Here is an 11,818-nt window from a genome sequence, read left to right as displayed (position 1 = left end):
ATGTATAAGGTCTGAGAGTATACCGCAAAGGTCTTTCTACCTACACAACTACTTATTCGATTTTCCAGGGTGGCTTCAAGGGCATAAGGTAAATAATATCACAGATTCAATGTTTTTTTTAAAGAACAAAATCACAACCCCTCCCCCCTCCACACACACACACACACACACACACACACACACAGCTTTGAAAGCTGTGAAAATATTATTTAGCGGAAACGACATCAGGAAATATCAATCCGACTTCTGTCAAGGTCCTGACAGCGTATTTATTTCCTAGACTTGAAAAGCCGTGATTCGAGACGTAACACAGTAAAAATCCTCAGTGTTCATTTAACTCTGGGACTGTGTCCCATTACATTACATTTTGCACTCTCTCAGAGTTAACAGCCTCCCTAAGGGACCATTTGGTATACATGTGTACACTTAAAGTTACAAATGGATAAATTAACGCTGAGGATTTGGACTGTGTACTGTATACTGACTTTGAAGTTTATACTCGCCAAAAATCCTGAGCTTTTGCACGCTTGGAGAGTTGAAATAACACGTGGGATTTGACCGTGTTGTACCAAAGGGCAACATCTCTCATGCTGTACGCTGTTGTCAATCACAGCACAAGAAGACGTGTGTGCATCTCATTACACTACAAACAGGAGACACTCTCTTTTCTACCGTACATAAAAACAACTTTATTGCAAATAAAAAATGACAGCAAACAGTCTCAGAACATTTACTCCTCCTGGTGTGCGTAATATAAGCGTTTACAGCAAAATAGACACAATAAACAATAAAGTATACAACATACTGTACATAAATACAGTAGCTATACATTACAGTTATGCAGCATGAGTGTAGGAAAAAAATCTTTTTTTCATCAACAGACAACATTAAATAAAGAGTTTACTGAAAACGTCAACAGACAACATAATGAGCAACATGATGAGATACAGGGCAACAGCTCCAACTCAGATGGAATGTTTCTGTCAATAATGCCATTTTAAAATATGACTTATTTCATTTTTCAGTAGAAAAGTGAAATGTCAACAGTCGATACTGATACAAAAACATACGTGTATCAGGGCCTTAGACAAAGGGGCTACCTGCGGTGTTGCCAAAAAGACCGTTAAAACTGCGATTCCCAGAATTCAGTTGGAATCAAAACCATGGAAGCACAGCTTCAAAACGAATGTGGCAGGGACCTTGTGCCGACGTTATCTTGTAAACGTTACAAGATAACCTCGGCACAAAGCAACATGTCAGAAAGGGCATGTATTAAAGGCGTGGTGAAATGAAAAATACGTTTTTCACACTTTTAGAGCATACCCACGGTTGTAATGAGGACATATCTATCATGTATATTTTTGTGTATTCTTATGTCAAACGTCCATGTTGAATTTTAATTACTTCCTGCATGTAAACGCAAACGTACTGTGTGGTGACATAGATAGACCCTAATGAATATAAATTAATCTTGATTTCATTCCCCCGTTTGATTCACATAGCACAGGTTCCTCCACTCGCACGCGATTTTAATTAGGGAGACACTCGTCTCAGCTGCGTTATGCGCTCTGATCAGTGCAGTGTAGTGTTCAGAGATCCCATAGCCCGAGAGGAACGGACGGTCGGCTGACACTGTGATTGGTCCAAGAAAAACCCACCCCTGTTTCTGTGACTAAAATAGTGTTTAGAGAAGTTGACAACTCAAAACACTTTTATCTTGAATGGTTATTGTGAAAAATATACCAATGAAATATTATATCAAAAAAATACTTTTTTAATTGAAAAGGTTACACGGTATGATTTTAAGATATACTGTAAACTAGCTACATTGAGCAACTTCGCTATTATCTACAGTAATACTTGCAATAATGTGAACTGAATTACTGTCTGTCTGCATGTACAGTACCTTAGTAGCTGTTTTCTTAATAATAAATAAGCTCCATCTGAAGCCTCTCTGCTTAGTAGGCAGACAGACAGTGACCCATGGTCACATTAGTGCTTTCCCCTGGCTGCCTTCCAAAGATAGAAGAGGGCCACTTCAAAATTGATCACAGTGTTTTAATCTCGGCAAGATTAAGAGTCCTGAAGTTAATTACAGAACCAAAAAAAGGCAGGAAAGGGGGCGGCCCAGGCTCTTGAACTAGATTAAAAGGAATACAGATCTATACATACACCTCCTGGAATCGAACAGCCATATCTCTTTGTTCATGTTTCCTCAGCCAAAGAAGAAAAAGAAAACGAATCCCTGACAGTAACACAAATCTTCTCGTATGGGGGTTCCTAGCACAAAATATTTTCACAAATGTTCGCGGCCAAATACGTATCACCTTGACATGAAAATGTTAGAGAATCAGTCTATTATAGCCGACTTCTCCACTCGAACCTCTGTTGGTTGTCTGGGCCGCCGCCCGCACGACACAGAATAATTCCGATTCAGAGCCAGCGGTTCGCCGACAGGCAAAAAGAACCCTGTGTGAATAGACTTGTCTCCCGGTGACAGGATCAGTGCCTCCCCTCCTCCTATGTGTGCATTCTTAATCAAATAAGCAGCTCTCTCTTTATTAACTCGGACAGGCTTACTTCAGATAAGCCCTGCCGTTTTTAAGCCACTCCGGAGTGGAAAGCAAGCCCCCGGAGGTGATGAGAGCTGACTGCGGGATTCAGAGATGCAAGCTTTAAGGCTGACTGTGTTATTGTCTGGGACCGGGCCCGCGACTCAGGAGAGAATCACTTCCTCTAATGGAAAACTATTGTCTGCCGCTGAGGACATAGCGCTGTGGGGCATTCACTCACCCCCCATTGGTCTGCGTGGCGGACTTATGCACGAGGAAGAATGAAACACTACCCAATGGAAAGCTATTTTCGAATTGTAATATCCACTGAAGTCGATTCTGATTACTGGGTACATACCGAGATGGGGGGGTTGTATTCTTGCTGTATGCCTGGGTGCTTATTCAGGCTTTCATGGTAATTCATACTACAAAAATAGCAAAAAAGAAAAACACTATATATAAGACAAGACAAAATAAGAAAAAATAGATACCATTGCTTTTGTTCAGCACCTTAACATAACAGTTTTACCTTCAAAACTATTGAACGCTGCTTCTATGCCCGTCTCTGCAAACAATGAGGCACTTTGAGCATTATTTATTCATTTGAGTGCATAGGATATAGGTTAAGGAACAAAACAGAATGCAATTAGAAGACTGTCTTTGCTAGAAATGCGCTGCCTTGCCGGCGGCGAATGAGCATTACTAATTTACTCCTTCTTTCCCGTGTAAGTCTATAGTTAATGTCTAATGTATAAAGGATGACACATTAACACGCCTTTTATTTTACAGTGTGACACATTGAATAGGGTCAGCGGCAGTTCAGCGTACTGTAATGTAAAGTGTAAGATGATATAAACGGCGTGTGTGTGTGACTCCGAAGGAAATATTCACGACAAGAGTCTCCCGGAGGATGAGGGACTCCATTTGCCTGGCGGGGGGGGGGGGGGGGGCTTCTTCTCTCCCCCTTGAGACGGAGCCAGTGTGAGGCGCACATTATCCGTCTCTCTTTTCTCAACAGGTCGCACGTTCCCGCTCGAATTCACCTCCGTTCAGAGCCTCAAAATGTAATGTCTTGTTTGGTCATGAAGAGTTCCAGTGTGAACTTGCTTTGCCTTTCACATTTGCTGCCGGGCAATCATTGTTATTATGTTTTTTTGCCCCCTCAGTTCACACACATTTCTGGCTTAAGTTTGACATTCTGACACTCTGGGAGCTTGGAAAAGCAGCTTGAGTGTCTGGGTCCGTCCTGAAATCACACCAGATGAGGAAACAAAAACAGAAAAGAAAGACAAACTGCAAAAAACAGCAACAGTGGCAGAAAAGAAAAGACAAACTCTTGACCCGTTTAAGGCGATTATTTCTGTCAGCACCGATTTCTGTTAACTTTGACCGATTTTTCTCTCTCTGTGAACAATCACATAATAAACTTTTTCTCTATCCGTTTAAACCTAATATTAGCGCAGGGTATTCTCCGATGACAAATCTGCCTCTCAATCCTTATTCTCAAATGACTCATGATAAATCTGCCATTTCGCAGGGGATGAATAAAGTGTTTCTATCTAGCCGGAGGAGGTCCATTGTGGTTTGCATGGCAGGAGGCCCCGTCTCTACAGAGCACTCTAACGGACTAATTGCTCAGGCAGAAAGGGTGCCGCACATTCTGCCAGACATGGGACCCCCTGGGGGGGGGGGGGCTGTGGGTGGCTAAAACAGGAGAAGCTACTGTACACAGGATAAGTGTTCCGGAAGCTTACAAACTGGACTATAAACTAGAAGACTAAATAAATGTAATGCTTAACCACTTTCAACCTGGTGTTCCTACAGTATTTCGGCCATGCCTCCTTTTTTAAATAGCAGATCTGCAAGCTCACAAGGCATCACATTGTGATGTGTTGTGAGCTTGTAGATCTGCTATATTTGCTTTTTTGTTGTTGTTGCTATTTTCACAAGTGGTTAAACATCTGCCAGGAAACATCATTTGGCCTCAAACTCTTGAGTATATCAATACTTGTAATATAATTTGCAATACTTGCAATGTAATAACTACAGTATAATAATAAACTGTATTTGTATAGCACCTTTACTTGTCATGAAATCCTGCCATTGCGGTTATACTTACCAATAATACTCTTGATAAGATTTAAGAAAGGCAAATCTCCTGGTACAGTATGACGCATGGCTCCAACCTATAATGCAAAAAGAAAAAAGAACAGCATGACTATACAAATGAGATGAATTCAGTAAAAAAAACACATTATTAGCATTGAGAATACTGTATCTAAAACACTGACACAATACATTTTATGGTGAAATATCTTTTATCAATGTCTTAGTATGGAGTTATTTCATTATACAACTTTCTAATATATTACTGCTATTTATCATCTTTTTTTTTACCCTTTATTCTGTTTTTTTTACACTTTTAAAGACATCTAATTATTCCCAGCTTTGCATCTAGATTATGGAAAGACTTAAAAGCAACAGGAACATATAGTTACATTGGAGTTTTTTTCCTTTTTCTTTTTTTAGAGAGGGTTTATGTGCAGCTACGTTAGGGGTTAGAGGTTAATACGGGGTTAGTTTGATTACCTTGTGGGGCGGAGGTCTGTTTAAACTGCCATCCTCGCTGTGCCGAGGGTCAGCTGGGGGTCATTATGAGTCTCGTTAATGGACATGGCAAAAGGCAGGCTCTTTAAGAATGACTGGGAGATGCATGGGTCACATGACCGGAGGAGAGGCAGAAAGAGCAAAACAACAAAGAGAGAAAAGAAGTCCCCCCCCCCGTATACTGTACATACAGTATTCTATAGAGGCCCGTGGAGAACGGCGTTGATGCAGAATTTATACTCCCGCTGTATGACCCGAGTCGAGCGCCGAGAATCGCAGGTCTACTGTGCTTTAAGCTCACTTGGCTATTTTCGACGCGTGACTCCGTCCTACAACTAGGCATAAATCAGGGTTTCCAACCATTTGGATTATGGCCACTGTTTACCGGTAATTCATTACTTTTCCTTTTGATAGCATCCTGAACGGACAGGAAAGGTGATAGAATCAGGAAATAGAGAATCAAATGTGACGTCTTTTCTTTTGTTATTCCTTAGTTACTAATGAATCGTTAGTGAGAGAAAAGTACCAAACGTAAAGTCAAATATGTGCTCCGTCGTATGACAGTGTCGCGCTCCGAAGACTGACGATTTACAAGCTCACATCGCGTCGTGGATGTAACCTGCTTTGTCACGTGACACCGTCCTACGACAATGTATGAATCCGGCACAACTTTCAAGTACAAGTTATATACCGTCATGTACTTATAAGACTAGACAAGTCACATACTGCACAAGGTCACAAAGAAAAGTACTGTTTAAGTACTTTTTCTGCTGCGTCATCCTGTTAACAGTACTTTGACATTTTGGTTTTATGCTGGAGCCAATATTTGATGTGGTTTTGCATCAGCGCTGTCACCATCTGTTTTAGTTCACTGTGGACTCAACAATGGGGGCCAGTGGCTAAAGTTCAAAATTATCATCATCAATCTTTATGTTAGTTTAGATTATGGTTATTTTTTTTTAAATGTATGATGCATTATGAATTATTCTCTCGAAGACAATTTCTTTCTTTCAAAATGTTTATTGAGCATCAACCAAGAAGAAAATATTAAAGGGCTTACATAAGCTCAGTTTAATGTAGTCGAACAAAGTTTCTAAACGGGAACACTTACCAATTCTATGGTATATGATTTAGGAATTAAAAACGGAATATTAGGCCTACAAAGTTGGAGAGCATATTGATTTTTAACTTTTTCTTTTTACTTATAAAATTGAAATGATTTGTTTTAGAGCTTCTAAATAAAAAGGGGGGAGGGGGGGGTCACAAAAATCAAAAGTTCCCGGGCCGTTTTGCAGCTATGGATATTTGGTTTACAGAAACTCTGTACAACTATTTAAGATGTATTAAAGGGAAGGCGTTAGGGGGGGAAACAGAAACACTACTACATAGCCTTTAAGAATGAAACAGCTGACAATACCCACAAATCCACACCATGCTTTCATAAGCCCTTTAACACTGAAGAACCGTTATCTTACAAAAGGAGAAAAAACAACAACAATACAATATGTTTGCAGTATGACTTCTCTCTTCTCATTTTGTAAAGGTATAATTTACAAGGGACACAATTCACCAATCATCCCCTCCCCCCCTTCCCCCCCACCCCCCTTTGGGAAAAGAATATCTACAATACCGCACTTTGCTAGAACTAAACTACTACATGTCTTTCTTGTTTTAAGTGATCAACCACGCACTTCCAGGAGGGCGATAAATTAAGTTGCTCTGAAAGCTATGTAGAAACATTGTATTAACATCTTAGAGGTGTTTAGTAACCAAACAAAATAGGCTGATACAATGTGACTCTTTACAATCGCATAGCTAAGAGAGGAACTTAATGTACTTAAAGATTATGTATTTCTTCGTCTTAACGTCCAGTAGAGCTCTGTTTTAGAGGAACAGGATACATTATGTATTAACATATTTTTTCATCCGGTGGACGTTTTTTAGTAATCGGGGGCGGCCGTTTGTTTTGGAAAACCAGGTTTCACCAATTCAGTCATTTCTGTCCCCGTTTTTTCCTTGTTGTTTATTAGCTGGTTTGATTCATTTCAATTCTAAAAAGTGAGGGAGCGTCCATACAAAATCCATTACTTGGGTTGAAACAGCCATGAGGACTCTGATGCGGGCCGCACAAACAGTTCAATATCTGGTGTATGGCTGCTCTCTGTACACGCCCTTGGATGTCCGTGATACCGGCGCTTTCCTGCCATTGTTTGCCCACTCTTCCTGACCTGATTGAGAGCAAAATAACAGAAACATTATTATTAAACGACAGACAGACACACACAAACACATATACAGTCAAAGCCGGAGTGTTAAAGACACAATGCGTAACTTTTATGTCCTGCTCGGGATTCAAACCCGCATCTCCCGCACCACAAGTATCAAGAGGTTTTTTTTTTACCCAATTTCTACCACTCACCCAAGTAGGTGTCCTACCTGATATCAGGGTCTAAATTGCTCAAACTCTTTCTCAAAGAGTAGGGAGACCACCTCCAACGCAGATGTGCTACTGTAGATATATTGTATAAATTCCAGATTATAGGTTTAATATTACTGTGATGAGAGCGCACAAATGTAACCAAATGGACCATTGTTACATACTGTATGTAACCTCTCAGAGTTTTTTTTTTTTTTTTTTTTAAACAAACACAAATCTTCTCATCTAGGCACAAAACATTTTCAGATGGGGCCTGCGGCCAAATACATATTAATGTGGGGGTCTTTGGCACAAAAAAGTTTGAAAACTACTGATTTAGAAGGCATTTGTCTTAGCCTCAGGTCTTAAAGGGTTAAATGAACACTGAGGATGTTATTGTGTACCCTCACTACACTGTACGTCTGTATAGGCTCTTTGTAATCATGAGTCACGACCTCCTCTCTGAACACGATGCATCACAAAATGACTGATAAGAGTTATCCGATGACAAAAGGCAAACAGAGAGTCGGACAGCAGCGGCACTAAGGGCTCGCCTCTCACGTGGACGGATGCATGGCAGATAATTGAATCGGGGGGGGGGGGGGGGGGGGGATCAAGTATCTACTTGAAAAGAGACCCGTTTAGTGGCTACCGGCAAAAAAGGTCACAATTACCATTAGCCCACCTCAGCCGTCGCTGCTGTCAATGTTCAAGTACCTATATCGATGGCGTCTTTTGTCTGATCTTCAGCCACCAGCGGTCTCTTCTTCCCCAGAGCTGAGGGCTCACAAAAGGGTCGGGTTTTTTCTTTCTACAAGGCGAGCTCTCTGTTGGCAGCCCATAACCAATAGTCCTTAATTAAACCTGTCAGCCTTTCACTGACAGTCACTTTGAGAGAAATGAACCAAGGTAACCTTGTGTGTTTTGAGCATAAGGGAGGTACATCATTCTCTGTTTATCTGGTGGCGTGCGTCCCTTTGAATTGTCAAGCGGCCCTTTTGTTTTCTCATGATGCAATGCCGCCATGGTGCATGGCGGTCCCTGATTGCTTGGTGGTCCAACTTGTGTGGTCAGTAGTGGCGGGGAAGTTACTTAGAAAGTTTATTAAACAGCGTTTCGATTTTTTTATTGACTGGGTCCCGGGTCCCCCAGGGGTCTGTACTTGACGCCCTCCTTTTTCTCTTTACTGAAAATATCCAATCGACAAGCTCAAGGCGTCGCCTTGAGCTTGGAGATTTGTGAGGTTGTAGATTGGATATTTTTGCAGAATGTTCGCCTATTTGCTGAATGTTTGCCTATTATGACATTACCAGAATAGGAATGCAATGGTTGGATGTGGTTGAACGTTTTGATCCTTTTGATTATCCTTCAGGGTTACAAAAACTTTATTCTTTTTTTTTAAATTTTGATTTTGAAGCTGTATTTAGAAATGCATGTCTTGGGATAGACTGTGAAAATGATATCTAGTTTTCAATTCAACTTTGGGCGCACCCCAGTCACGTGTTGGGGACAATGACTAATTTGTGTGTACATATTCACATGTATAGATGTCACTTCATGATGTGACACCTGAAGAATATTCAAAAGGATTGAAACATTATTTGAGTTGCAACAAGACTTCCTTTGTATGCATAATTACAGTGTAACATTCCAAAGCACATTCTAATAATTTGTAAATGTGGCAGGTAGTTCATCAAATTGCGCATACAGTTTAAGTAGGCTACGTATGTGTTCATGTTTCCATACATCCTTTAGGTCCCCAGCTAGATGGTAGTTAGGAACCAATTGGACCCTTATGGGTCTGTAACTCTGAGAGTGTACAAATGGAACCAAATGGACCCGTCCATTTGGTTCCATTTGTAAACTCTCAGAGTTAAATTAACATAGATTTTTACAATATAAATTGGGGTCCCAGAGATAGAAATGCCATTAAATGGGGGTCCGTAGCCCTAATGCATGTCAAATTGGGGGTCCTTGAAATTAAAATGGTTGAGAATCACTGCTAGAGCCGTAAAAAATTGTTATGGGGGTCCCTGGTAAATCTTTTCAAATGGGGGTCAGCGGGCTAATCAGTGTCAATATGGGGGTCCTTGATATGAAAAAGTTTGAGAACCACTGCTTTAGGTAGTCTACATTAATCTCTCAAGAACAATGCTGTGCAGTGTCATCACATCTGCCATCAATTGTCGATTTGTGCTTTGCTGTTATAAACACAATTGCCAAAAGAAGTCACTTGAGATACTGGACTATATGCAAATCAATTGAAATAATGAGTTGCACGAATGTATCTGAAACATTTTTGTACAGTCAGTATTTAGTGATAGTTGATAGTCTTTGTCTGTCACAAGAGAATCCACTACACCTGTGGTGCATTGTTTTACAGCTTCTGGATTACAGTGCATGCTCAGCAGTGGTGGAAGAAGTACTCACATGTGGGAATTAAGTAAAAGTATCAATACCACAATGTAGAGATACATTATAATGTAAAAGGCCTGTATTCAAAAATATTACTCAACCACTTGAACCCCAGCATCCACATTCTGGTATATATACACTCACCCCTTTACCTATTACATATTATGGGTAAGATCTGCTACTGTTTACATAAAAACGTCCAACTCACCATAGGATTCGTAAGATTCCCCACTGCCGTATTCATAGTAGTCGTCCGAGCTGTGAAGGCAGAGACAGACATCTGACAGTCAGTGTCTGTATTGGTACACATGACATGAGCAAAAAACTGAAGGCTATCCATCAAACTTAGTTGAAGGTATCAGCAGATAATTGCCATGTAAACAAAAAAAAAAGATTATCCACCATTAAATAACATCAAAGTCACACTGGGTAATAAGCAGTCACAGGCGCTGGTCACCAGAGGCGGAAAATGTACTCACATCTTTTACTTACAGTAAGTAAAAGTATCAATACTGCAATGTAGAAATACTAATACTAAGTAAAAAGTCCGGAATAAAAAATGTACTTGAGTAAAAGTACAAAAGTATTGGTATCAAAATGTACCAGAGGTAGAAAGTACTCATTATGCAGAAGGTCCCATTTCACAAGTTTTCAAATGTATACAATTCCTTTGAAAATAGCAAGTCTACAAGCTCACAACGCTGAGCCGAACATCAAAGTCACACTGGGTAATAAGCAGTCACAGGTGCTGGTCACTAATGGCGTAAACGTGTTCAAGTTGTCTTTCAAAATCGCACTACCCCGGAACGTAAACGCAGGAAGCAAAGATCAGACAGCGTACAATCACTCAAAAGTTTGCATCGCACATCTGGCGGCCCTCACAAGCAATTTCCCTTTCCATATTTCCTCACAAACCTACAGTTCCATATCAACGGGCACGGAGATCCATAAGAGATGGCAACTTTAACCCATTGATACCTGGAACGCATCTGTGTCACTTTTAGATTTCTTTAGGCTATTCAAAAATAGCAGATATACAAGCTCATAGCGCGGCACCGAGTGCCGCGCTACGAGCTTGTATATCTGCTATTTTTGAAAAATCTCGAAAATATTTTTTTTAGATTTTTTTCAAAAAAATGTTAGGATTTAGAAGACATTTCTAGAATCTTCTCAGGTCTTAATGGGTTAATGAAAAATAAAAAGGTGCGTGAGTCGTGAGCATGTGTGTGTGTGTGTGTTGGGGGCATCTTGCAGAGTGGTTCATTTCTTGCTTTATTCTTCATTTATTTATCCTCCCAGTCCCCGGTGAGTTGCTGACAGAACAATCCTGCTCCGGTATCATTCAGTAACGGTGCCATCATTCAGCAGAGGCAATTCATCATAAGGCTGCCACTGAGGCGACGTCAGCCCGTCACCCAGCTGAGGCCTCGCTCCTTGCCTGTCAGTCTGGTGCTCCGCTGACAGGAGTGCCTCATCCTCTCCCTGGATTAGAGAGGGGCTGAAGGCGCCAGCCAAGGCTTCTAGCCTCGGCGCATACCGCGTCAACGCTAGAGGACATCTGAGGGTGAACTCGGGGGCGAACCGATCAACGAGTGGCGACATCAAAGGCTGCAGATATCACTATATCATTTTCTGAAGCCACTTGATGTGTGAGGAAAAGAAGAAGAAAAAAAACATAATAAGGGCAAACGGATGGAGGACTGAGATAAGAATTCCACTTGTAGGATCCCTATAAGAGGTCAATACGATATAAAAACGTCTCATTAGAGGTCTGTGGCTCGAACTCGACCTTGCCAAGGTGTATTTGCATGTTGCACACACAAAGGCA

General features: G+C 40.9%; 1 protein-coding gene across 1 annotated transcript in view; it reads right to left on the bottom strand.

Moving 5' to 3' along the window:
• Window positions 1-7,266: 7,266 nt before the first annotated feature.
• The window catches only part of khdrbs3 (KH domain containing, RNA binding, signal transduction associated 3), a 154,351-nt gene continuing 149,799 nt past the window's right edge, over window positions 7,267-11,818 (bottom strand). The window contains exons 8-9 of the mRNA XM_080442084.1: window positions 10,199-10,248; window positions 7,267-7,387 (exon numbers count right to left, since the gene is read on the bottom strand). Of these exons, the coding sequence (XP_080298210.1) occupies window positions 7,296-7,387; window positions 10,199-10,248 (142 nt within the window). The 3' untranslated portion in view covers window positions 7,267-7,295. The remainder of the gene's footprint in view (window positions 7,388-10,198; window positions 10,249-11,818) is intronic.

The sequence above is a fragment of the Gymnoscopelus braueri genome (genome assembly GCF_963280865.1).
Source record: "Gymnoscopelus braueri genome assembly, chromosome: 11".
Classification (NCBI taxonomy): domain Eukaryota; kingdom Metazoa; phylum Chordata; class Actinopteri; order Myctophiformes; family Myctophidae; genus Gymnoscopelus; species Gymnoscopelus braueri.
Note: the sequence above shows the minus strand (reverse complement) of the source record. Positions and strands in the feature narration are given on the sequence as shown.